Source organism: Pan paniscus, chromosome 20, assembly GCF_029289425.2.
Source record: "Pan paniscus chromosome 20, NHGRI_mPanPan1-v2.0_pri, whole genome shotgun sequence".
Taxonomy (NCBI): Eukaryota; Metazoa; Chordata; class Mammalia; order Primates; family Hominidae; genus Pan; species Pan paniscus.
In genome coordinates this window covers 56,209,573-56,236,161 of record NC_073269.2, presented here as the reverse complement: position 1 = coordinate 56,236,161, position 26,589 = coordinate 56,209,573, and the positions used below count along the sequence as shown (strand labels likewise).

At 49.1% G+C, this 26,589-nt stretch overlaps 3 protein-coding genes across 3 annotated transcripts in view; 2 read left to right on the top strand and 1 right to left on the bottom strand.

Annotated features, from left to right (window-relative positions):
* Positions 1-613: 613 nt before the first annotated feature.
* On the top strand, positions 614-12,431 carry IZUMO2 (IZUMO family member 2). The gene is made up of 7 exons (XM_003813615.4): positions 614-2,053; positions 2,203-2,277; positions 5,418-5,504; positions 5,748-5,768; positions 6,651-6,731; positions 10,272-10,398; positions 12,328-12,431. The coding sequence occupies exons 1-7, from the start codon at positions 1,822-1,824 to the stop codon at positions 12,368-12,370; spliced, it is 666 nt and encodes a 221-aa protein (XP_003813663.2). The 5' UTR covers positions 614-1,821; the 3' UTR covers positions 12,371-12,431.
* A 2,610-nt stretch (positions 12,432-15,041) lies between these two features.
* The window catches only part of LOC100991594 (zinc finger protein 345), a 54,301-nt gene continuing 42,753 nt past the window's right edge, over positions 15,042-26,589 (top strand). The window contains 2 exon segments of the mRNA XM_055103355.2: positions 15,042-16,849; positions 20,904-20,992. Coding sequence (XP_054959330.1) covers positions 20,960-20,992 — 33 coding nt within the window. The 5' untranslated portion in view covers positions 15,042-16,849; positions 20,904-20,959.
* On the bottom strand, positions 22,427-24,170 carry LOC117976971 (synaptotagmin-3-like). The gene is made up of 3 exons (XM_034945156.3): positions 23,710-24,170; positions 23,289-23,460; positions 22,427-23,190 (listed from the first exon to the last, which is right to left on the bottom strand). Exons 1-3 carry the CDS (start codon positions 23,729-23,731, stop codon positions 22,947-22,949), a joined length of 438 nt encoding a protein of 145 aa, XP_034801047.2. The 5' UTR covers positions 23,732-24,170; the 3' UTR covers positions 22,427-22,946.

The window sequence follows — 26,589 nt, the reverse complement described above, 5'->3', positions numbered from 1 at the left end:
CCTCTCTCCCTCAACGTAGTAATATTTAGTCTTAATTAATTTAATCTCTCTGAATTAATATTTAACTATATATTAATATATCATATTATTTTGACATTTGCTATATCTCTGTGTATACTATTATAATGTCTTTTAGTTGAATTTCTATGATTTAATTGATATTAAATTCATCTACATATATAGAGAGATACAGCGAATGCAAAATGTGAAGTCATATCTGAGTGTTTATTGGGTCATTCTTGCAACTGTTCTCCAGATTTTAAAACTTTCAAGATGAAAATTGCAGGGAAAAACAAAGTGCCCTTCCCTCAGTATACCCTCCCTTGTGGATTCATTGATTTGCTAAATATCTGTTGAACAACTAGTACATGCTAGGCGCTGGACAACAGCAGGGAACCAGACCCTACCTCCTGGCCTCAGGGAACTCTCTTAACTGTATCACACTGTGTATTTGCTTCCCAGCAGGTAATGCAGTTTGTCACTATTTCAGTTACTCATCTGTGTACCAGGTTTTACGTTTCTCTTCCTGCCACTCCCTCCCATCCCTGCTAGCCTGAACTCTATGAGCAGAGATTGTGTTCGTCTTATGTCAGTCTATCTCTGGAGCCTGGCACATAGTAGGTGCTCAATAAATATTTGTTAATTAATTTAAGTACCGCAAGCACAAGAACCTCTTGTTTTTCTCAGCTCTAGCTCTGGGGGCCTTGAACAGCACCTGGCACATAGTAGGTGCTCAATAAATAAATATGTGTTGCATGTAAGGTTGAACGCGGTGGCCTGTAATCCCAGCACTTTGGGAGGCTGAGGCGGGTGAATTACTTGAGGTCAGGAGTTCCAGACCAGCCTCAACAACAGGGTGAAACCCCGTTTCTACTAAAAATACACAAATCAGCTGGGTGTGGTGGTGCGTGCCTGTAATCCCAGCTACACAGGAGGCTGAGGTAGGAGAATCTCTTGAACCTGGGAGGCAAAGATTGCAGTGAGCTGAGATCGCACCACTGAGCTCCAGCCTGTGACACAGAGTGAGACTCCATCTCTCCCTCCCTCTCTCTCTCTCTCTCTCTCTCTCTCTCTCTCTCTCTATATATATATATAAATTATCTGGGTGTGGTGGCACGGTAACCCCAGCTACTAGGTTGGCTGAGGCACAAAAATAGGTTGAACCTGGGAGGTAGAGCTTGCCGTGACCCGGGATCGCCCCACTGCACTCCAGCCTGGGTGACAGAGCAAGATTCTGTCTCAAAAAAAAAAAAAAAAAAAAAATATGTGGGCCGGGCGTGGTGGCTCACACCTATAATCCCAGCACTTTGGGAGGCCGAGGCGGGCAGATCACCTGAGGTCAGGAGTTTGAGACCAGCCTGGCCAACATGATGAAACCCCGTCTCTACTAAAAATAAAAAATTAGCCAGACGTGGTGGCGCACGCCTGTAGTCCCAGCTACTTGGGAGGCTGAGGCAGGAGAATCGCTTGAACCCGGGAGGCGGAGGTTGCAGTTAACCGAGATCACACCACTGCACGCCAGCCTGGGTGACAGAGTTGAGACTCCGTCTCGGGAAAAAAATAAATAAATAAATAAAATAAAACAATATGTGTTGAATGAATAAATTTAAGAGGAATTAGTAAGTTCCAAGAGGGGTTGAGCAGAGGCTTTCTGTTTTTGTTGACTTTCTCTCTAGGTTCTAGAACCATGCCTGGCACATAGCAGGTGCTCAGCGAACACGTGCCTGTAACACCGTGATGCTCCCTGGGCCTCCTGACCGCGCCCTCGCCTGGGAGGCGGGGCGGGCCGGGTTCTCTCTGTGACGTCACAAAGGCCCCGCCATGCCTCTGGCTTTGACCCTTCTGCTGCTCTCGGGCTTGGGCGCCCCCGGAGGCTGGGGCTGCCTGCAGTGCGACCCCTTGGTGCTGGAGGCCCTGGGTCACCTGCGCTCCGCCCTCATCCCCAGTCGCTTCCAGTTGGAGCAGCTGCAGGCGCGCGCCGGGGCCGTGCTGATGGGCATGGAGGGGCCTTTCTTCCGGGACTACGCGCTGAACGTGTTTGTGGGGAAAGTGGGTGCGTGTTGGGAGAAATTGGGCAGCGGGGCTGGGCGAGGGATGCCGGAGACCACGCCCCCAAGAGGGGTCGGGGCCAGGCCTGGAGGGGGTGAGATCACTTGGCTCTCTGGGGGGCTCACTGGAGTGTCCTCTCCCTTCTCCCCCCAGAGACAAATCAACTGGGCCTTGTGGCGTCCTTTGTCAAGAACCAAACGCAGCACTTAATGGGTAACTCTCTGAAAGGTAGGAGAGACGAGGGAACGCCTTCTCCAGCACCCCTCTTCTTTCCGCCGGTCTGCCCCACCTCCCTTGAATATAAAAATAAGAGCAAACACGCATGTAATGTAGCCTTTTCTTTTTCTTTTTTAAGAGGCAGAGCCTCACTGTCGCTCCGGCTGGAGTGCAGTGGCGCCATCACAGCTCACAGCAGCCTCGACCTCCAGGGCTCCAGCGATCCTGCCGCCTCAGCCTCCCAAGTAGCTGGGACCACAGGCGTGTGCCACCACACCTGGCTAATTTTCTACTTTTTAATTTTTTGTAGAGACTGGGTCTCATTATATTGCCCAGGCTGGTCTCAAACTCCTGGCCTCAATAAATCCTCGTGTCTCAGCCTCCCAAAGTGCTGGGATTACAGGTGTGAGCCACTGCACCTGGTCATAAACCAAGATACTCTTTTATTTATTTATTTATTTTTATTTTTTGAGACGGTCTCGCCCTGTCACCCAGGCTCGAGTGCAGTGCCACAATCTCTGCTCACTGGAGCTTCTGCCTGCCGGGTTCAAGCGATTTTCCTGCCTCAGCCTCCCGAGTAGCTGGGATTACAGGCACCCACCACCATGCCCGGCTAATTTTTGTATTTTTAGTAGAGACGAGGTTTCACCATGTTGGCCAGGCTGTTCTCAAACTTCTGACCTCAAGTGATCTGCCCGCCTAGGCCTCCCAAAGTGCTGGGATTATAGGCGTAAGCCACCATGCCTGGCCAAACCAAGATACTCTTAACAGGCAGGATATTCCAAGGAAATAGAGGTTACCTTCTGTGAGCCAGGCAAGAGCCAAATTTTTTGGGGGGGAGCGGGGGATGTGCAGGATTGGGACAACCCAGGCCTGCTCAGTTAATCCTTTATTGCCCGATAAAATATGTCAAATGGAGGGAGATGCTAAGGAGGAAAAAAATAAAGCAGGGACCACGGAATAGCAAGTGCTGTGAGTAGGGGTGGGGATTGCAGCTTAAAGTAGGGCATCCAAAAAAGATGTCCCTTAAAAAGGAGCATGTGAGAAAAGACCTGAAGGGGAGAGGGAAGCAGCCATGAGGGGGTCTAGGGGTAGAAGGGTACAGGCAGAAAGAACAGCTGGTGGAATCCCTGAGATGGGACTATGTTTGGCATAGTCACAGAACATCCAAAAAGGCCAGAGTGGAGTGAGACGGCGACATTGTCTCTATGGAAGATGAGATCCTAGAGTTAAGGGGAGGGAATGGGTATTTTGAATATTGAACAAACAGGATTTGTTGCCAGTCATGCTGACGAATTGCACTGGGATATAAAAAAAAGAAAGGCGTCAGCCCGGCACAGTGGCTCACGCCTGTAATCCCAGCACTTTGGGAGGTTGAGGACGGTGGGTCACCTGAGGTTGGGAGTTCAAGACCAGCCTGACCAACATGGAGAAACCCCGTCTCTACTAAAAATACAAAATTAGCCAGCTATGGTGGCACTCCTGTAATCCCAGCTACTCAGGAGGCTGAGGCAGGAGAATTGCTTGAACCCAGGAGGCGGAGGTTGCGGTGAGCTGAGATTGCGCCATTGCACTCCAGCCTGGGCAACAAGAGCAAAACTGCGTCTCAAAAAAGAAAAAGAAAAAGGCGTCAAAGCACCAAGGATTTTGAATTGAGCAATTAGAATCATGACACATCTATTTACTAAGATGGAGTAGACTGGGAGGTTGGGAGTAGGTCTGGAGGAGAATAACGAGGGTTCAGTTTTGGACTTAGTGGGTTTGAGATGCCTCTTAGACATCCAATTGGAGATCTTGACCAGATAGTTGGGTATATAAATCCCACCTTCAGTGAGCCCTCTGGGCTAGTAATATAAACGTGGGGGGCATCTGTGTATAGAACAGCACCATCCAATAGAAATAGAATGCCAGCCACAAATAGGAGTCACATATGCAATTTTAAATTTTCTAGTAGCAGCCGGGCACGGTGGCTCATGCCTGTAATCCCAGCACTTTGGGATGCCGAGACAGGTGGATCGCCTGAGGTCAGGAATTCAAGACTAGCCTGGCCAACATGGTAAAACCCCGTCTCTACTAAAAATACAAAAATTAGCCAGGTGTGGTGGCGGGCACCTGTAATCCCAGCTACTCAGGCTGAGGCAGGAGAATCACTTGAACCTAGGAGGCAGAGGTTGCAGTGAGCAAAGATCACGCCATTGCACTCCAGTCTGGGCGACAAGAGCAAAACTCCGTTTCAAAAAAAAAAAAAAAAATTCTAGTAGTCACATTTTTAAAAAGGTAAATAGAAACAGGTGAAATTAATTTTAATAATATATTTTAGTTAACCCCATATATAAAATATCACCATTTCAACATGCAATCCACATAGGAATTATCAATATATTTTACAGGTTTTTTGCACAATGTCTTTAAAATCCAGTGTACATTTTATACCTACAGCACATCTCAATTCAGACTAGCCTATTTCAAGTTCAGTAGCCATGTGTGGCTAGTGGCTACCACACTGGACAGTGCAAGTCTAGGTAATATATAAAGCCATATGGATTGAAATCATGAAGGAGTGAGTGTAGACACAAAAAAGAAGAGGTCGGGTGCGGTGGCTCACGCCTGTAATCCCAGCACTTTGGGAGGCCGAGGTGGGAGGTTCACCTGAGGTCAGGAGTTTGAAACCAGCCTGGCCAACATAGCGAAACCCTGTCTCTACTAAAAATACAAAAAATTAGCCAGGTGTGATGGCACGTGCCTGTAATCCCAGCTATTTGGGAGGCTGAGGCAGGAGAATCGCTTGAACTTGGGAGGCCGAGGTTGCAGTGAGCCGAGATCACACCACTGCACTCCAGCCTGGGCAACAGAGTGAGACTCCGTCTCAAAAAGAAAAAAAAAGAAGAGGAGAAGAGAGATCAAATCCACTTGCCAGATGAGGAAAGTGAGGCCAAGGAAGGGTGGCTTTGCCTAGGCCCCACGGTGAATCAGAATATAGATGCAGGATCTCCCCGGCCATAGATTTGCCTGGGGGACCCTTAGTAATCCTGGTCTTGGTTACCCTTTATAAATGAAGAGGAGCTTCCTTATCTCTTCTCCTGGAAGCTTCAGGTAGTGGGGTGGGCTTTCTGGGTGCCTCCCACCCCACAGAGATCTCTTTCTCTCCTCAGATGAGCCTCTGCTGGAAGAGCTGGTGACCCTCAGGGCGAATGTGATCAAGGAACTCAAGAAAGTTTTAATTTCATATGAATTAAAAGGTGCGGCCTATCTCTCCACCAATCCCCTCTCCTCTTCTCCCTTGACCTCTTGATCCCCTTTTACCACTTTTTCTCCCAAACTCCTTCTTCACCTCCCCTATAGCTCAGCCTTCTTCATCTCTCCCCAATCTTCCCTTCTCTCCTTTCCCAGCCTCACCCCTTACCTGCTCTCCTGATCCCTTTCCAATTAAATTATCAAGTTGCCATCCCAATTTAACTCACCTCAGCAATTTTCTCTTGCAGCCTGCAACCCCAAACTTTGCCGTGAGTTCTGGATCGTCTATCTCTCCCTTCTCTACCCTCCTAACCCCCTTCACCCTGTCTCCCCAAATCAAGCCTGGCTACCACTCCTTACTCCATTTGGCAGTTCCCTTACCCCAAAGCCATGGTACCTAGGGAGATTTGCTTTTTAAAGGTTTATGAAAATAATGACTATCTGCAAAACAACATTTTGAAGGTACGTAAGTCACGATAAAATAGGCTATGTTGTATTAACAAATAAACCCTCACATCTTGGTGGTTTAACACAACAAAGGTTTATTTTTCTTTCACCCGAATTTCATTGACAGTTGAGTGGCAGTCCAGGTGGTGACTCAGGGATCCAGGCTATACACACATGGCAGCTTCTAAGCATGCTTCAAAAGGAAAAGCAATAGCAATCACACTGAGTTGTATAGCCAAGCCTTGGAAGGGACACACATGATCCTGCTCACTTTCCATTGGCCAGGACTAGGTCACATGGTCACAGTTTACTGAAAGGCACCCTGGGAAATGTAGTCCTCCTGTATGCACCAGTAGAGGAGGAGGCAGTGCGCCCAAAGAGGAGACATCTCAGCAGTGTCTGCAAAGGAGGCTCCAAATTAGAAAAAGAAAAGTGCAAACTCAGAATTAACAAATGTTTAATTAAATGTCCACAAGCAGAATGCTGAATCTACTGGATGAATTTAGTTCTTCAATGATTATATAACAATTATTTTTTATGTGAATTGTCAGTGCATTTTGCTTAGTTCCTCTGCTGGGCAGTGGGACCTATGAAATTTAGGAGAAGCCAAGGGACCCCATCTCCTCTTTCTCCTTCTTCCTTTCCACCCTTGCCGGTCCTCTGATATGTGCCCTTGTCTTACTTCTCCCTTTCCCCTTGCCTAGGCTTGCTAAAAGAAGAGGTGTTGGACTGTTTACATTGCCAGAGGATCACTCCCAAGTGTATCCACAAAAAGTACTGCTTTGGTAAGCTTCTGGGGGTGGGGGAAGACATGGGACAGGCATGCAAGAGATGAAGACAGCCATGACCCACTAGATATGGGTTTCGAGGCTCCCACATGCAGCCTCGAATCCTGCCCTAACCATTTGCTTAGAGTGTGGCCCAGAAGTTGCTCCTGTATTCTGAGATTCACTTTCCTCCATCTGTTAAATGGAAAGACTCCCTGGAACTTTAGAATGCCCCTAGCTCCAGAATGGCAGGTGCTAGAAAAAGATTTTATTCTTAGCCATTGCTGTACCTGAGGAATTTGGAAGGAAGTGCTGAATTCACTCATTCATTCATTCATAAATCTAAAAAACATACATTCTTTTTTTTTTTTTTTTTGATATGGATTCTCGCCCAGGCTGGAGTACAATGGCAGGATCTTGGCTCACTGCAACCTCTGCCTCCCAGGTTCAAGTGATTCTCCTGCCTCAGCCTCCCAAGTAGCTGGGACTACAAGTGTGCACCACCATACCCTGCTAAGTTTTGTATTTTTAGTAGAGATGGGGTTTGACCATGTTGGCCAGGCTGGTCTCAAACTCTTGACCTCAGGTGATCCACTCGGCCTCCCAAAGTGCTGGGATTACAGGCGTGAGCCACCATGCCCAGCCTAAGAAACTTATTCTCATAGCAGAAAGAATAGTACAATGAGACTGAACATGCAGTGGCTCACGCCTGTAATCCCAGCACTTTGGGAGTCCGAGGCAGGCAGATCACAAAGTCAGGAGTTCAAGACCAGGCTGGCCAACATAGTGAAACCCCGTCTCTACTAAAAATACAAAAAACTACCCTAGCGTGGTGGCAGGCACCTGTAATCCCAGCTACTCAGGAGGCTGGGGCAGGAGAATCGCTTGAATATAGGAGGTGGAGGCTGCAGTGAGCCAAGATCGCACCATTGCACTCCAGCTTGGGTGACAATGCGAGACTCCATCTCAAAAAAAAAAAAAAAAGTATAATGAATCCACATCTATCTATCCGGGTTGAATAGTCATGCTGGATCTTTTCACATGCTGTTCCCTCTCTCTGTCACACTGTTGCAATCACTCCTTCACTTCATTTGGGTCTCAAAGGTCACTTCCTCAGACAGGCCTCTCTGATCATAATCTCAAAAGTAGCACTTACTATCAAATTATGTTAACAATTAACATTCTTCCATATTTATTTCACCTACTTTATTCTTTGCCATAGTATGTTAAAAGAAACCACAGACACCATGCCCCATACATAGCATGTACCTCTAAAAATAATGACATTTTCCTAAGTAGCCACAATGTCATTCCCACACCCACCAAACCTAGCAATGATTCCTCAATGTCAAATAATTCCAGGTCCCACTGTCAACTTCCTTAATTGTCCCCAGAATATTTTTCACAGTTGATTTGTTCAAACCAGGGTTCAATGAAAGGACTTCTTATATCATTCAATTGTTAGGTTTTTCTCTTCTTTTTAAAATCTAGAACAGTTTTTGTTTTGTTTTGTTTTGTTTTTTTAGACTGATTCTTGCCATGTTGGCCAGGCTGGTCTCAAACTCCTGGGCTCAAATGATTCGCCCACCTCAGCCTCCCAAAGTGCTGGGATTACAGGCATGAGTCACTGCAGCCGGCCTAGAACAGTTTCTCTTATCAGTTTTTGGGTTTTTTTTTTTTTCCCCTCCATGACATTGGCATTGAAAAAGAAGGGAGTGTGTCCTATAGAGTGTCCCACTTTTGGATTTGCCTGTTTGCTTCCTTTGGCTGGTATTTGGTGACAACAAATATTTTGAGCACCCTACGATGTCCCAAACTGAGGAACAGTGGAATGGGAGACAGATGTAGCTCCTGCCCTCATGGAGCCCACATTTTAGTGGGGCCAGAGGTTACACTAGGGTTTCTCAACCTCAGCACTGTTGAGATTTGGAGCTGGATCATTCTTTGTTAGGGAGGCTGTCCTGGTTATTGTAGGATGTTTAGCAACATCCCTAGCTTCGATCCACCAGATGCCAGTAGCATCTCCCTCCCCATTATGACAATCAGAAATGTCCCCAGACATTTCCAAATGTCCCTTAAGTGACAAAATTATCCCAGATTGAGAACCACTGGGTTAGATGGTAATTGCATGAACAAATAAACAGGCTTGATCCAGATGGCAATGGTGTTCTAATGAAAATAGAATGGTTTGGTAGATAGTGCCTGGGGGAGGCTGCTACTTTAGAAAATACGGATGTAGGGCACCTCTAAAGAGGTGACTTTTGAAAGCTGAAGGAAGTAAGCGAGTGATGGGAACAGTGTCAATGACAGAGGGAACAGCACATGCAAAGATCCAACATAATTAAGCAACAAGGAGGAGAAGGCCAGTGTGGCCAGAGCTGAGTGAATGAAAGAGAATAGTAGGGTGGCTAGAACAATGGCCGGGTCACGTGGGAACCAGATGATGCAGGGCTTGCAAGAGCATGGTGAGAACTTGAGCTTTTATTCTGAGATGGGGGGCCATGGAGTAGCAGGAAGACACTGAGCAGAGGGAGCCGACTTAGGTTTTAACAGCGCCTCCCGGAGGCCATGTGAGGAACTGTGGGAGGAGGGGTCAAGGGAGCCTCCTAAGAGAAGCAGTGGGCTGGGGTTGGACCTGCTTGGTAGCCATGGAAGTGGATTGGATTCTGCCTACAGTTTGAAGGTCAAGCCAAGAGGCTTTGCTGATAGAAGGAAAGAGTTGGTGGTGCGAGGCAAGTGGAAGATGCAGAAAGCAACTCCCAAGGCCACCTTCAGGGCCAATAGCTAAGATGCAGCAACTAAGACTTTCACCTTGTGAAACTGTTCGCATTTTGCACCTCCCTCTCATGTGCATGGTGTCTCTGGTTTTTGTTTTGTTTTGTTTTCTGAGACAGGGTCTTGCTCCGTCCCCCAGGCTGGGGTGCAGTGGCACAGTCACGGCTCACTGCAGCCTCAACCTCCTGTGCTCAAGCAATCCTCCCACCTCAGCCTCCTGAGTTGCTAGGACTACAGGCTCGTGCCACCATACCTAGCTAATTTTTTCTTTTTTGTAGAGATAGGATCTCACAGCCCGTGCTGACTTGAACTCCTGGGCTGAAGTGATCCCCCTGCCTCAGCTTCCCAAAGTACCGGGATTATAGGCGCGAGCTCACCATGCCTGACCATTGTATCGTATCTTTTGGTTTTGAGTCAAACTTCCCAAGTCCTCCTCACCCCACCCCATCCCATCAAATGAAATGCTTTTAGAACTAGCTCCTCACTGTAACTGTGATAACTGTGATATGCGGGGTGGACTGTCAACTCCATGAGTCCAGTTTGCCAGTTTGGTTCCCGGCTATATCCCAAATGCCTACAATGCTGCCTGAGACAGAGCATTAGAGGAATGGATAAATGGAGAGTCAGACCCCAGGAGAGGGCAGGGAACAAGCAGGAAGAGAAGAAGAGAGAGCGCCCCACCCCCACCCCTGCCCCAGGCTGCTGAATGAACAGGTGGGGTGGGTATGAGGCTAAGGAGGGGTGGTGACGTGGAGGTCGGGGCTGTTTCCCCACCCGCCCCAGTCGACCGGCAACCCCGCGTGGCCCTGCAATACCAGATGGACAGCAAATACCCGAGGAACCAGGTGCTGTTGGGCATCCTCATTTCTGTGTCTCTGGCTGTCTTTGTCTTCGTGGTCATCGTGGTCTCGTGAGTCATCCTTGCCCCCTCCTCAGTCCCCCGTGGAACCCACTGGGCCCCTCAAAAATGGCGACTCCCTGGATGGGTCACTGTGTACTTTGGGAGTCTCCTCTTCAGTCACTTTAGTCTCTGTCTCTCTTTTTCTCTCTGTCTCTCTCCTCCCTCTTCTCCCTCCCGCCCCCTGCCCCGTACCTTTCTCTCATCTGTATTTCTGTCTTTCTTTCTCATTTTCCTTTTTCTCCACCTCTGGGCCACATTACAACTTTCCCGGGTCCTCAGCACTTTTGCCTTTGTGGGCCTCTTCTTACATTAAAAAAAAAAAAAAAACGCTAAAAGTTATATTTTGTGGATGCATTGGTAGAAAGACAAATATCATCCAAGTTGGCTTCATTATGTTCTATGCATCATCATAATTACTGTTATTATATTCATTTATCTTCTTCTGCCTTTTAAAGATACTACAGTGAAAACATTTCCATGGACCCCAGGCCCTGTGCCTAGGGAGGAAGTGGCCCTCACCTTCCTCTCCCCCTCTAAGCTTATCTCGCTGCCTCTTTCTGCTTGTGCCCTCCCCCTCCCCCCCAGCCCCTTCTCCGGCCCCTCTCTTCCCCTCTCCGTCTCAATTTCTCTCTCTCTCTCTCTGCCTCCTCCAAGTACCCAATTAATCTCCTTTCCCTAACGCCTCAGTTTCTTCATATGCAAAAAGGGAGTAATGCCATCACCTCCCACTGGGGGGTGTGGTGATCACTGAATCAGTGAATGCTCTTTTTTTTTTTTCTTGAGATGGAGTCTCGCTCTGTGGCCCAAGCTGGAGTGCAATGGCGCGATCTTGCGACCTTGGCTCACTGCAACCGCCGCCTCTCAGGTTCAAGCGATTCTTCTGCCTCAGCCTCCTGAGTAGCTGGGACTACAGGTGCCCACCACCAAGCCTGGCTAATTGTTATATTTTCATTAGAGACGGGGTTTCGCCATGTTGGCCAGGCTGGTCTCAAACTCCTGACCTCAGGTGATCCACCTGCCTCATCCTCCCAAAGTGCTGGGATTACAGTCATGAGTCACCGCGCCCGGCCAGTGAACGCTGTTAATAACACTTAGCGCATGGGGAGTGCTCCATGCAGGCTACCTCTCACTGTGAACTTGCTCAGCCTCTCTTCCAACTCTCTCTCCTCATTTCTCTGTCTCCCTGTGTATTCATTTCCTATTGCTGCTGTAACATCACCACAAATTGGGTGACTTAAAGCAAAAGAAATGTATTCTCTGGGTTCTGAAAGCAGAAGTCTGAAATCAAGAGGTTGGCAAAGTTGGTTCCTTCCAGAGCCTCTGAGAGTGAATCCACCCCATGCCTGTGTCCTAGCTGCTGGTGGCTGCCGGCATTCCTTAGCTCCCTTCTAATCCCTTCCTCTGTCTTCACATGGTTTTGTTTCCTGTGTGTCCATCTCAAATCTCCCTCTCCTTTCTCTTCTAAGGACACCTGTCTTTAGATGTAGGGCCCATCCTAAATCTCATGTCACCTTAACTTAATTACATCTGCAAAGACCGTGTTTCCAATTAAGGTCACATTCCCAGGTCCTAGGAGTTGGGACTTGGATATATCTTTGGGGTGGGGGACACACTGTAACCCACTATACCTGCTTCCACTATACCCTGTCTCTACCTTATCTCTCTCCATTTCTGCCTGTGTCTCCTCTTGTCTTTTTGGACTCTTTCTGTTCCCACATTTGACCATCACCCTTGGTCCCAGCTCTTCTCTCCTCTCTCCTCACCAACTCCGATTGGCAGAGAACCCTGAAAATCTGCCCAGATGCCCATGACATCACTGGATGAGCCAAATCAGGCCAAAGATTGGAGGAAAGTTATGGGGAGGCAAGTTATGGGTCCCTTGATCTGGAAAAGCTTGAAATTCTCATTCTAATCTACAGGCTTTTTCTCTCTGACCAGGGCTTGTACATACAGACAAAACCGAAAACTCCTGCTGCAGTAGGACGGTGGTTTGGGGATAAGGAGAAAGGAAAATAAATTTAATAAAATTGGTGACAAATCCATCAATGTCTCTGTCCGTTTCCTGGGGACCCTCCCCCTAGTTGGTGTCCAACTCTGTTTCTCTACCTGACTGGGTGCTCCTCAAAGGCTGGGACCAGATCCCACTCATCTGTAGACACCCATTATCCTAATTCAAGGTAGAAGTGACTTGGACCTTCAAAAAGGATGGACAGCATATTGTAAGGGTTTGAAGTGACAACCACTTATCCTCTGGGAAGGAAATGCATCCGAAAGGACATGACTCAGTGCAACCCTCGAGGATGGTTAAATAGAGGAAGAGCAGTGGTCAATGTGGAAGGTACAGGTTTTCTTCTCTATCTGAACTACAATTCTTCACCCTCTGTGCACCTGAATACTAGATTCGAATACATTTTCTTTCTTTTTCTTTTTCTTTTATTTTTCTTTTTTTTTTTGAGACAGAGTCCTGCTCTGCCACCCAGGTTGGAGTGCAGTGCCATGATCTCAGCTCACTGCTGCCTCCCGGTTTCAAGCGATTCTCCTGCCTCAGCCTCCTAAGTAGCTGGGATTACAGGCGTGCGCCACCATGCCCAGCTAATTTTTTTTTTTTTTTTTGAGACAGAGTCTTGCTCTTTTGCCCAGGCCGGACTTGCAGTGACACTATCTGGGCTCACTGCAAGCTCTGCCTCCCAGGTTCATGCCATTCTCCTGCCTCAGCCTCCCGAGTAGCTGGGACTACAGGTGCCCGCCACCGCGCCCAGCTAATTTTTTGTATTTTTAGTAGAGATGGGCTTTCACTGTATTAGCCAGGATGGTCTTGATCTCCTGACCTTGTGATGCGTCTGCCTTGGCCTCCCAAAGTGCTGGGATTACGGGCGTAAGCCACCGCGCCCGGCCTAATTTTTGTATTTTTAGTAGAGATGGGGTTTCACTATGTTGGCCAGGCTGGTTTCGAACTCCTGACCTCAAGTGATCCGCCAGCCTCAGCCTCTCAAAGTGCTGGGATTACAGGCGTGAGCCACCGCGCCTGGCTGGGGTTTGTTTGTTTTAACGTCTTAATGCTGCAGGTCCAGACACTTCCTCAACTTCATGGAAATTTCCTGGGAGAAGTGCAGAATAAACAGATAATTAAGTCGTACATAAATTATAGTGTGATGAGACTGGAGCGAGAGAGACAGACAGTTACAAAGAATTACAACACAGCGGTTAGCACATAGCCCTATAAGATACTGGGATGTTCCTGTGGGAACCCAACAGAGCGAATTGCCAGCTCCGGCTCAGCTCGGTGGAAATCGGAGAACGTTTACTGCAGGAGAGGCTGTAAGAACTTGTTCTTGCAAGAAAAGTAGGTGTTTTCTGAAAGCAGTAGTGGGGAAAAGGTAGAAGGAAGAGCAAATAGCAAGTCACAGTTGGGGCCAGGTGCGGTGGCTCATGCCTGTAATCCCAGCACTTTGGGAGGCCGAGGCGGGCGGATCACGAGGTCAAGAGATCGAGACCATCCTGGCCAACACGGTGAAACCCCGTCTCTACTAAAAATACAAAAATTATCTGGGTGTGGTGGCACGCGCCTGTAGTCTCAGCTACTTGGGAGGCTGAGGCAGGAAAATCGCTTGAACCCGGGAGGCAGAGGTTGCAGTGAGTCGAGATCGTGCCACTGCACTCCAGCCTGGCAACAGAGTGAGACTCCGTCTCAAAAAATAAATAAATAAGTAAAAAATATAAGTCACCGGCGGGAACTATTAACACGTTTTTTATTTTTTATTTTTTGAGACGGAGTCTCACAGGCTGGAGTGCAGTGGTGCTATCTTGGCTCACCACAACCTCTGCCTCCCGGGTCAAGTGATTCTCCTGCCTCAGCCTCCCGAGTAGCTGAGATTACAAGCCCCAGCCACCACGTCTGGCTAATTTTTTTGTATTTTTAGTAGACACAGGGTTTCACCATATTGGCCAGGCTGGTTTTGAACTCCTGACCTCAAGTGATCCACCTGCCTTGGCCTCCCAAAGTGCTGGGATTATAGGCATGAGCCACCGCGCCTGGCCTAACGCGTTTTTTAATAATAGCAAACACTTATATGGTGTTTTCTATCTGTCACATACTGTTCTAATGGCTTTACTCCTATCTACCTATTCAAATCTCATAACCTGATAAAGAGGGTACTTATTATTGCCCCATGTACTTATTATCACCCCATGTACAATGAGGAAACTGAGGCACAAAGAGGTTAATGACTTGCAAAGCTCTGATAATAACTTGTATTTAATATCAAATTTCAGCTTCCTCAAAACCTTTGAAGACAGTTGTATCAGCCAGGATAAGTACTTATGCTTCAGTAACAAACACCCCCCCAACCTCCTTCATGGCTTGTAGCAATGAAGACTTACTCCTTGTTCACGTGTGTTCCATATAAGGACTTTATGCAAAATAACCCCCAAGTGTGGAAGGAGACAATAAACCAAAAAAGAGGGAGACAAACCCAGTTCATTGGTAAGGGGTGATTTATTTGGGGAACTTACAAAGGGAAGCATGGTCTTGGGTGGCAGCAAGACAGGTCTATCTCCACACAGTTACTCCCTAATCCTAAGGCTTATCTCACATAGGGAAGGGCAATACTTGCTTTAGCAAGACAATTAAGGGTTAAGACAATTAACCCTACAGAACAGGCAATGTTCTGTATGCTGTGTCATAGCCTATAATTTGTGTGATAACATCAAGGTTGACATGTTCTTACACTAGGGACAGTAAGTAAAGTAGAAATCAGAAGGAATTCCCAGGACTGGGATTAATCAGAAGTCAACATGGCGGATAACCATCCAAGATGGAGTCACCTTTGTCTCCAGTGTGACATGCCTATTATAGATTAGCTGAGGTTCTGCTCCATGCCACCCTGACTCTAGAGCCTCAGCTGACAGTACAACCTGTGCTTGGAGCATTTGGTTATCGGAACACAAGGAAAAAGGAGCAAACTTGGCAGCAGTAAAATGAAGTGGTTGCAAATATGGGCTGGACCTGGATTCAAGTCCTGCCTCTGTCCTCGACTAGCTCTGGGAGCTTGGGGGGATGACATAAATCCTCTATCTCAGTGTCCTTGTCTGTGAAATAGGGAGAGCAATGCCTTCTTCATAGGGTGGTGGTGTCAGCTCAGTCAACTAGTAAATCTCACAACGTGTTGTCAATAAGTAACACCTATTATTATTTCATTCTGGCAATGAGCCATCTAGCTTTTGCTCATGAGCACATATATGGTTTACACTTTTTTTTTTTTTTTTTGAGACAGAGTCTTGCTCTCTTGCCCAGGCTGGCACCATCACAGCTCACTGCAGCCTTGCCCTCCTGGGCTCAACTGATCCTCCTGCCTTAGCCTCCTGAGTAGCTGGGTCTACAGGTGCTCACCACTATGCTTGGCTAACTTTTATATTTTCTGTAGAGATGGGGGTCTAGCTATGTTGCCCAGGCTGGTCTCAAACTTCTGAGTGCAAGTGATCCTCCCTCTTTAGCTTCCCTCTTTGAAATCCCAAAGTGCTGGGATTTCAGGTGTGAATCACTGCACCCAGCCTGGCAATTCTTTTAGTGTTTTACGATTAAGATTGATATGAGGTTTTGATTATATGGACATACATAAACACAATAAGAAGCCAGTAATTCTTTAACATTGTCGCTATTGTTCAATATGAATATATGCTTAATTTATTAAGCTTATCTAGAAATGACTGGTTACAGAATTTTTTTGTAAGCTTTCTCAGCATCTAGGGTTACTGAATGTTATTAAAAGTCTTTTTAGTGTATCTATAGATATGCTTGCATATTGATATATTCAGAAAGGTCAAAAGATAAATTGCGTAATGTCCTAATATCAAACCATCCTTACACTCCTGAACACACATCTCCCAGCTCCCAGAACAGGCTCCATTGCCTGTATCACACTGCCCTTTAAGAAGTGGTGGGTGAAACTGAGGCAAACAGGAAGGCAGATGCCCAGGGAAATTGAGTAACAGTGGTTCAATTCATTCACCATCAGTTTACACAGGGCCAAATTTTATCTGTCCTGAAGACTTCAGCCATGGTATGAGAAATTTGGATTAAATGGACAATGGCATCGCCTCTGCCTAAAACAGGGATATTCGCGTGCCAGTACAGTCAGGCATGTCCCAAATACCAGTTTTCCTCCAAAAGCTGTTGTGTATGTATCTAAATACAGTCTTACTCCTGCCCCGCATCCTGCTCCCAGACTCCATTTCCCAGCATTCCCTCGCAGTCAGAGCCCTTAGGCCGGGAGGAGCAAGAGCCTCAATGGTTTCTGGGAAATGTAGTCCAGCTGCGATGCCGCGTTTAAGGTACCTGGACTTACAGTTCCGAGACAGGGACTGCGCAGGCGCGTTCCGGGACCCGGCGGAGGAAGGGAAGGCCTGGCTGTCCAGCGGAATCCGCCCGGACGCACGGACCTCGCGGACCCGACCGGAGCAGGTGGGTGCAGGCCGGGCCAGACAGGCTAGCAGAAGCTCCGGGGGCGGGCCCGAGTTGGGTCTGGGTGGGAGTGGGGAGTGCGCTGTGGGTGACGCCCCGCCCCCTCTTGTCATTCCCTGAGTCCCACCTAGTATCAGTGCGGCTCAGACGCCTCGGCGCGCAGGAATTGGGCGTCTGCTGTTTGCCAGGAGTCCGGCGGAGCGTGGGACTGCTGCGATCCCTAGGAAGGGGAACCTACCTTTCCTCACTTTGCAATTGAAGAAACTGAGAGTCGGGGAGACTCCGCGATTTCTCTCAGGCTGGTAGAGCTGCAACCCAGATTCTGACCCCAGAACCCGAAAGCAGCACTGCACAGGCACAGACTCGGTCTCGGCTCCCCTTATCCTGAGCATCTGTTCTTCCCTCTCTGGGTCTCCCAGCTCTCTCTGATCTTCCCCTCACCCTCGCCGCCCCAGGTCCTGTCCCCCTCTCGCTGGGTCTCTGTACCCCCTCTCTCTGCGTCTCTGTCCCCCTCTCTGTGGGTCTCTGTCGCCCTCTCTCGGTCTCTGCGCCCTCCCACTCCCCAGCCCTTCTAGCGAATCTCTGTGTTTTCCAAAGACAAGGTCATTTTCTTACATAACCATAGCACCACGATCACAATGAGGAAATTAATATTGATGTAATATTAATAGCTAATCTATAGACTTTATTCAAATTTTTGATGATTCTTCCAATAATGTCTTTTTGTCCTTCTTTTTCTTTTTCTTTTTTTGGAGACAGAGTCTTGCTCTGTCACCCAGGCTGGAGTGCAGTGGCACAATCATAGCTCACTGCAGCCTCGACCTCCTGGGCTCAAGAGATCCTCCCACTTCAGTCTTCTGAGTAATCAGGATTACAAGCACACGCCACCATGCCCGGCTAATTAAAAAAAATTTTTTTTGTAGAAACGGGGTCTCACTGTGTTGCCCGGGCTGGTCTCAAACTCTTGGGCTCAAGCGATCCTCCCACCTCAGCCTCCCAAAGTGCTGGGATTACAGCTGGCTCCAATAATGTCCTTAATGACCAAAGGAAATCCTAGGTCACACATTGCTCGCTTTGTTGGGTCTCCTTCAGTCTGGAACCGGTTTTCAGTCTTCTTTTGGAAGTTCCGAAGATTACAGACCATGTACTTGCATGTCCCTCAGTTTGGGTTTGTCTGGTGCTTCTTCATAGTTAGATTTAGGTCACACGCTTTTGGCAGGGATGCCCTAGGAGTGATGCTGTCTCCTCATCGGACTGGGGACCCTGGGCTCGGCTTGTCCCACCACACACCACATCAGCCTCACTCACATGGGTAAGGTGGCATCTGCCAAGTTTCTCCTCTCTAGTTTCCCTGGTCTGGGCGCGGTGGCTCACACCTGTAATCCCAGCACTTTGGGAGGCCGAGGGGGGGCGGATAACCCGAGGTCAGGAGTTCGAGACCAGCCTGGCCAACATGGTGAAACCCCATCTCTACTAAAAATACAAAAAAATTAGCCTGGTGTGGTGGCACACACCTGTAATCCCAGCTACTTGGGAGGCTGAGGCAGGAGAATCGCTTGAAGCTGGGAGGTGGAGGTTGCAGTGAGCTGAGATCGCGCCACTGCACTCTAGCCTAGGTGGCAGAGCGAGACTCCATCTCAAATAATAATAATAATAATAATAATAATAATAATACAAAAATTAGCTGGGCGTGGTGGCGGGCTCCTGTAACCCCAGCTACTCAGGAAGCTGAGGCCTGAGAATCACTTGAAACTCGGGAGGTGGAAGTTTCAGTGAACCAAGATCGCCTCACTGCACTCCAGCCTGGGCGACAGAGCGAGACTCTGTCTCAAAAATAAAATAAGGCCAGGTGTGGTGGCTCACGCCTGTAATCCCAGCACTTTGGGAGGCTGAGGCGGGTGGATCACCTGAGGTCAGGAGTTCGAGACCAGTCTGGCCAACATGGTGAAACCCCATCTCTACTAAAAATACAAAAAATTAGCCAGGTGTCGTGGTGGATACCTGTAATCCCAGCTACTCGGGAGGCTGAGGCAGGAGAATTGTGTGAACCCAGGAGGCGGAGGTTGCAGTGAGCTGAGATTGAGTCACTGCACTCCAGCCTGGGCAACAAGAGTGAAACCCTGTCTCCAAATTAATAAATTAATTATTTAAATAAGATAAAAAAGTTACCCTGTTCTTTTTGTAATTAACAAGTGATTCATGGGGATAAAGTTAAGACTCTCTTCCTCATTTTCTCATCAAAACCTCGTGCACTAGGCCGGGTGTGGTGGCTCACACCTGTAATCCCAGCAATTTGGGAGGCTGAAGCGGGTGAATCATGAGGTCAGGAGATTGAGACCATCCTGGCTAACATGGTGAAACCCTGTCTCTCCTAAAAAAAAAAAAAAAAAATTAGCCAGGAGTGATGGCAGGTTCCTGTAGTCCCAGCTACTCAGGAGGCTGAGGCAGGAGAATGGTGTGAACCTGGGAGGTGGAGCTTGCAGTAAGCCGAGATCACGCCATTGCACTCCAGCCTGGGCAACAGATAGAGACTCCGTCTCAAAAAAAAAAAACACCTCATGCACTAGTTTCAGCATTCAGGTGTGTGTGTTCTGTGTAGCCGGGGATGTGTATGGCTTATCGCCTGGGAAATGTGTGTGAGGTGCTGCATCTTTTCATTCTGTGGACTGTATTAGTTTCCCATGGCGCTGTAACAAATTGCCACACACTTAAAATGACACAATTTTATTATATTACAATCCTGGAGGCCAGAAGTTGGAAGCGGGATTCAAAGGGATCAAGGGGTCAGCGCGGCCATGCTCCCTCCAGAGGCTCCAGGGATGCATCTGTTTCGCTGCCTCGTTGCCAGTTTCCAGGGGCCTGCTTTCCTTGGCTTGTAGCCCTTTCCTCTGTCGTCAAAGCCAGCAGCATAGCGTCCTCTCTCTCAGCCTCTGCTGCTCTCTGCTTCTGGTGCTTGGCCTTCTTCTGCCCTGTGTCAGACTCTCCTCTGCCCCCTCTTATAAGGACACTTGTGAAGGCATTTAGGGCCCACCCAGATAATCCAGGATAATTCCCCCCATCTAAAGATCCTTGACTTAATCCCTTCTGCAAAGTCTCTTTTCCATATAAGATAAGATTTGTAGGTTCCAGGGATATCTCTGGGGGCTGTTATACAGCCTGTCTACCCCACCAGGCAGGAAGTCCCAGTTTATGGAATAAAGTTTTAAGAATCTTTGCCAAGGCTGGGTGTGGTGGCTCATGCCTGTAATCCCAGCACTTTGGGAGGCCGAGGTGGGAGGATTGCTTGAGCCCAGGAGTACGCGACCAGCCTGGGCAACATAGAGAGACCCTGTCTGTATTATTAAAAAATAATAAATTATATAAATAAATAAGAACCCCTGGCCCAGGCACAGTGGCTCAGGCCTAAAATCCCAGCAATTTTGGAGCCCGAGGTGGGTAGATCACCTGAGGTCAGGAGTTCGAGACCAGCCTTGCCAACATGGTGAAACCCCATCTCTACTAAAAATGTAAATATTAGCCAGGCATGGTGGCAGGTGCTTGTAATCCCAGCTATTCAGGAAGCTGAGGCAAGAGAATTGCTTGATCCTGGGAGGCGGAGGTTGCAGTGAGCCGAGATGGCGCCACTGCACTCCAGCCAGCCTGGGACACTGAGTGAGAATCCATCAAAAAAAAAAAAAAAAAAAAAATATATATATATATATATATATATATATATATACATATAAAAGATAGGGGTGGCCCTGTGGCTAGACTTCTCTGAAACTTTTTGTCTCCATGAACTTGAGCGAGTCTTGACCTCTTGTGCCTCAATGTCCTCATCTAGGGGTAACCATCGTTCCCACGTCCGAGTGCTGTTGTGTCGGGGAGGTGAGACAGCCTCATGGTTGCTGGCTGTTGTCACTGGTATGGAATGGGGGCCTCAGGTGGCCTGTCCTGGGACTTTGCTTTGACTCTTAGGGGACCATGGCCCCTTCCGTGACCAGGAGTCTTGGGGAAAGCATCTGTCTGTCAGGGTCACAAATGACCCTTTTTCTGCTGTGGTCTCCTCCTCCAGCTCTTCGGGCCCTGGCGTGGACCCTTCTCCCAGAGGCACATGCCCAGAACCCAGCAATGGCCAATGGGACCCTGATGGCCGAGGGCCAGGTGAGTCTGGGCTTCCTCTTCCCCAGGATAACTTTGTGGACTCCAGTGGGCCCTCTTCATCCCTGTGCATGATCTCAAGGTCTCCTGACTCTTCCAATACTGGGAAAGGGGGTATGAGGAGAGGGGAGCCAGGCAGTGCCGAGGGGCAGGAGGCACAGGCAGAATGCTCTGAGCTGGGACCGTGTCGCGCAGTCTAAACATTTTTCATCGAACACTGCAGCCTTTCAGTTACCGGGCAAAGTGGGCAATGGATGGTTTTGCTTCATCCCTGAGCCTCATCCCTGGAGTCAGGAATGGGGGTCAGGATCAGGGATGGGGTCTGGGATAGAATGGGACTTGCGAATATCTCCTGCACAAAATGGCTTGACGGATTTTTCTTTAAGTATTTCTTCGGCTGAGCGCGGTGGCTCACGCCTGTAATCCCAGCACTTTGGGAGCCCAAGGTGGGTGGATCACTTGAGGTCGGAAGTTTGAGACCAGCCTGGCCAACATGGCGAAACCCTGTCTCTACAAAAAAAAAAAAAAAAAAAAAAATTAGCAAGGTGAGGTGGCACATGCCTGTAGTTCCAGCTACTTGGGAGGCTGAAGCAGGAGAATCACTTGAACTCAGGGAGACTGCAACACTGCACTCCAGCCTGGGTGACAGAGTGAGACTCTGTCTCAATAATAACAATAATAATAATAATGCAACATTTTTTAAAAATCAAAATTAATGCAAAAAAATCAATGATGAACAAAATATCAAATTTTTTAAAAAGGCCAGTCTCATGCCACATCAGACTGCTATTTCAAAGGAAATGTATGTGGCCCCATATACTTGCTTTTTTTTTTTTAAGGAGAGGGGTTCTTGCTCCATTGCCCAGGCTGGAGTGTGGTGGTGAGATCATAGCTCACTGCAGTAACAAACTCCTGGGCTCAAGGGATCCTCCTGCCTCAGCCTCCTGAGTAGCTGGGACTACAAGCACACACTACCATGCCTAGCTAATTCCTAAATTATTTTTGTAGAGACAGGCTCTCCCCATGTTGCTCAGGCTAGTCTTAAACTCCCAGGCTCAAGCGATCCACCCACCTTGGCCTCCCAAGGCCTGTGCTGGGATTTCAGGCATGAGCCACTGTGCCCTGCCCAAGTTTTTATATATTTTTTCTAAATTTATTTTTCCTGGAATGCTAAACTAGTTGAAAAATACTGAAAAATGAAGTAAGTGTGTTGAAATTCACAATATTATTTTACATTTAAATCTTTCATATATACCCTAGACAGAATTTGAATAATTTGACTTTCTTGGCTTTTAATGGAGGCAAATCTGTCATTAACACTTTCTAAATCTACTTCTTTGCTCCTCTTGTTTTCTATTGAGAGAATGGCCATGTTTGATTATTTCTCCTGATCAAGCGATGATCTTAAATGACTTTTTTTTTTTTTTGAGACAGAGTCTTGCTCTGTCGCCCAGGCTGGAGTGCAATGGCACCATCTCGGCTCACCGCAACCTCTGCCTCCCAGGCTGGAGTGCAATGGCACCATCTCGGTTCACCGCAACCTCTGCCTCCCAGGTTCAAGCGATTCTCCTGCCTCAGCCTCCCAAGTAGCTGGGATTACAGGCGTGCGCCACCACGCCCAGCTAATTTTGTATTTTTAGTAGAGACAGGGTTTCTCCATGTTGGCCAGGCTGGTCTCGAACTCCTGACCTCAGGTGATCCGCTTGCCTCGGCCTCCCAAAGTGCTGGGATTACAGGCATCAGCCACTGCGCCCGGCCCCCTCTATTTTCAACTTAGCCTCATGGGTAACAACAGCAGCGACCACTTACAGAACGTTTAACTCAGCACATCTCACCTCTATCCTAACAGAAGATGCTATCGACAGTCCCATTTCCTAGTGGGTAAATTGAGGCACAGAGCGCTTGGGTAACTGGCTCTAAGCCGCACAGCTAAAGTTGGCACAGCAGGGATTGAAACCTAGGACGCCTGGCTCTGCAACTCATAAACATGCAGGGCGTTCGTTGCATGGATGAAGGGGCCGAGGGTGCACGGGTGCTTGTCAGGGGTCGGTGTGGGACCCCTACTCACCTCCACTAGCTGATGCCAGTGCTCCACGGGCTTGCGGGGATTGGCCAGCATCTCTGCCCAGTGCTCGCGGCCGTGCGGGTCGGCAGTGTCGGGGCCCACGCGGCACACACCGATCACCTTGTTGTGCCCGATGCTGGGGGTTGGGGTCGGTGAGGACCATGGAGGGTGGTGGGAGGGCCTGTCCCCACCCCAGCCCTCCTGCCTGACCCCCGCCCGGGCCGCACCCCTCACCAGTCGTAGTCCACCACGGCGATGCTGAGCCCCACGTTCTCCACGCTCTCGGGGGCCACGTCGAAAACCAGCGCCTCATTATACGTGGGGTTCAGCGTGTTCTTCTTGATGGAGGTTTTCCGCTTCTTCAGATGCCGCCCCTTGCTGATCAGGGAGGCCTTCACGTAGGGGTCTGGGAACAGCAATGAAGTAAGGAGCAGAGACTCCCTCCCTCAGACCTAGGGGTCCAGGACCCCAGGCCCCGAGCCCCTCCTCCCTCAGACCCAAGAGTCCAGACCCCAGGTCCTCCTCTCTCAGACCCAAGAGTCCAGACCCCAGCTCCTCCTCTCTCAGACCCAGGAGTCCAGGCCCCCGGCCCCTCCTCCCTCAGACCCAGGAGTCCAGATCCCCAGCCCTCCTCCCTCAGACCCAGGACCCTCACCTGAGAAGCCAGTGAGGTCCATCACTTTGAGGTTAGAGGCTTTGATGATGGTCACGGTGAGGCGCCCAGCCGTGGGGAGGTAGCAGAGTGAGAAGTTGAGCTCCCCAAGATCTGCCTTTTCCTGCAGTTGGGGAAAAGGTCAGCGATATCTTGCTTCAGCCCCTCTTCAACTCTCCCTGATTTTCTCTCCCGTCGGAGCCTCCTGCTTTCCACCCTGACATCCAGGGCTCAGGCTTCCCATCCACTTAACAATCTGACTCTTGGGACAAGGCCCAGTAATTCCCTGGCCACAGCTGCCCATGACCATCAAAGCTTATTTGTTCTGCAGGAAAGATTGGAAGAAGCATGAGTGAGGGGAGAGAGAGAGGAGGGGAGAGACAGAGAAGGTGAGAGAGAGAGAAAACACAAAGAGAAATAGACTGAGACAGATGCTCACTGAGGGATACAGCTGGAAAGACAGACCCACAGGCAAAGTTCTCAAGTCAGAGGGACAGAGGCCCAGAGACAGACAGAGAGACTCAGAGAGAGGGAGACAGAGACCCAGAGAGAGAGGGAGACAGAGACCCAGAGAGAGAGGGGGACAGAGGCCCAGAGAGAGAGAGGGGGACAGAGACCCAGAGAGGAGGACAGAGACCCAGAGAGAGAGGAGGACAGAGGCCCAGAGAGAGAGGAGGACAGAGGCCCAGAAAGAGAGGGGGACAGAGGCCCAGAGAGAGAGGAAGACAGAGACCCAGAGAGAGAGGAGGACAGAGACCCAGAGAGAGAGGAGGACAGAGGCCCAGAGAGAGAGGAGGACAGAGGCCCAGAGAGAGAGGGGGACAGAGACCCAGAGAGAGGAGGACAGAGACCCAGAGAGAGAAAGGGGCAGAGACCCAGAGACAGAGAGATAGAGATCCAGAGAGAGACAGAAGCCCAGAGACAGGGGGTACAGAGACCCAGAGAGAGAAAGAGAGATATATATAGAGAGAGAGACTCAGAGAGAGACAGAGGCCCAGAGAGAGAGAGGGACAGAGACAGTGGGTTGGGGGTGCATAAAGACCCAGAGAGAGTGATAGTTACCTAGAATTAGAGTGGAGGGGCAGAGACCAGAGAGCGAGAGAGAAACCTAGACTCAGATACCCCACTCCCTGCACCGAGAGAGAGAGAGAGAGGCTGACTCAGACAGAGTGGGACAAAGACCAAGCAGACACACACACATAAACCAGCCTGAGAGAGGGCAGGAGATTCATCAACCTCCACCGAAGTTTCCAGGACCGCCCCCAACCCTGACACACAGGCTGGAGCCACGCTGGAGCTAGCTGGGAGCTTTGACCAACCTGGCCTAGCCCTGCGGCCTCCCAACTGTCCCAGGACTCTCTCCTTGCTCCCCTCAGGGCATCTGCCCAGGCTGTCCCTCTGCCAGAACACTCTTCCCTCTATCTCCTCCTTGGCCTTTGAGCCTCCCCTCGTTCCTCAAGCTCCCAGATCCCCCACAGCCCTGCAGAGGCTCCTCCTGTGCCTCCCCATAACCCTGGCCCCTGACACAGGGCCTGACCATCTAGACCTGGAGCTGCCGAGGGCTGCCTGGGGTCCCCAGGCCCTGCTCCTGAAAAAACAGTGGTTGAAGAAATGAATGAAGGCTGGGTGCAGTGGCTGATGCCTGTAATCCCAGCACTTTGGGAGGCTGAGGTGGGCGGTTAACCTGAGCTCAGGAGTTCGAGACCAGCCTGGCCAGCATGGCGAAACCCTGTCTCTACTAAAAATACAAAAATTAGCCGGGCGTGGTGGCAGGTGCCTGTAATCCCAGCTACTTGGGAGGCTGAGGCGGGAGGATCACGTAAACCCGGGAGGTGGAGGTTGCAGTGAGCCAAGATCGCACCACTGTACTCCAGCCTGGGTGACAGAGTGAGACCCTGTCTCAGAAAATGAAACAAACCAAACAAACAAAAAATCCAGGCAGCTGATGACTCCCCAGTATGGGTGTCCGACTCTGAACTCTGCGCCGAGCTCCTCCTGCAGGTATACAAATGGCTCCTTGACATCTCTTCTTAAATGTAGCGGCCAAAGTCGGGCTCCTGACTCCCGGCCCCTGCCCACACACACTTGCTTTGCTTCCAGTCTTCCTTATCTCAGTAAACTGTACCATCCTCCACTCAGCTGTTGACTTCAAGACGTAGAAATTGTTCTTGATGGCACTCTTTTCTCACTCCCTCTGTCCAGTCCATCATCCAGTGACTCTACCTTTAAAATACATTTCCAAGCATCCCTTCTTTTCATCCCTTCTGGCACCACGGTAGCAAAAGCCACCATCCTCTCTCCCGTGGCCGACTGAAGGCCTCCTCCCTGGCCTTACTGCTTTTTAAAATTGTTATTTTTGTTTTTTTGAGATGGAGTCTCACTCTGTCGCTCAGGCTGGAATGCAGTGGCATGATCTCAGCTCACTGCAACCTCCATCTCCTGGGTTCAAGCTATTCTCCTGCCTCAGCCTCCTGAGTAGCTGGGATTACAGGCACCTGCCACCACGCCCGGCTAACTTTTGTATTTTTAGTAGAGGCGGAGTTTCACCATATTGGTCAGGCTGGTCTTGAACTCCTGACCTCAAGTGATCCACCCATCTCGGCCTCCCAAATTGCTGGGATTACAGGTGTGAGCCACCATGCCCGGCCATGAACCTCCTTTTTAAAATTCAGCCAATTTGAATTGGGGTCTGTCTTTTGCAAGTGGACTAATCCTTTGAGAATCTGATGACAGCTATACATTTTTTTCCCTTGAGAAAAACACATGTGGACAAACCTTTATATACAATTTCAGGGAAACTTTTGACCCCTGAAGTCAGGCCCCAGGTTATGAAGTCCTGCTGTATTCCAAGCTGTATCGCCAGCAAGGCATCAAAAAGGAGAG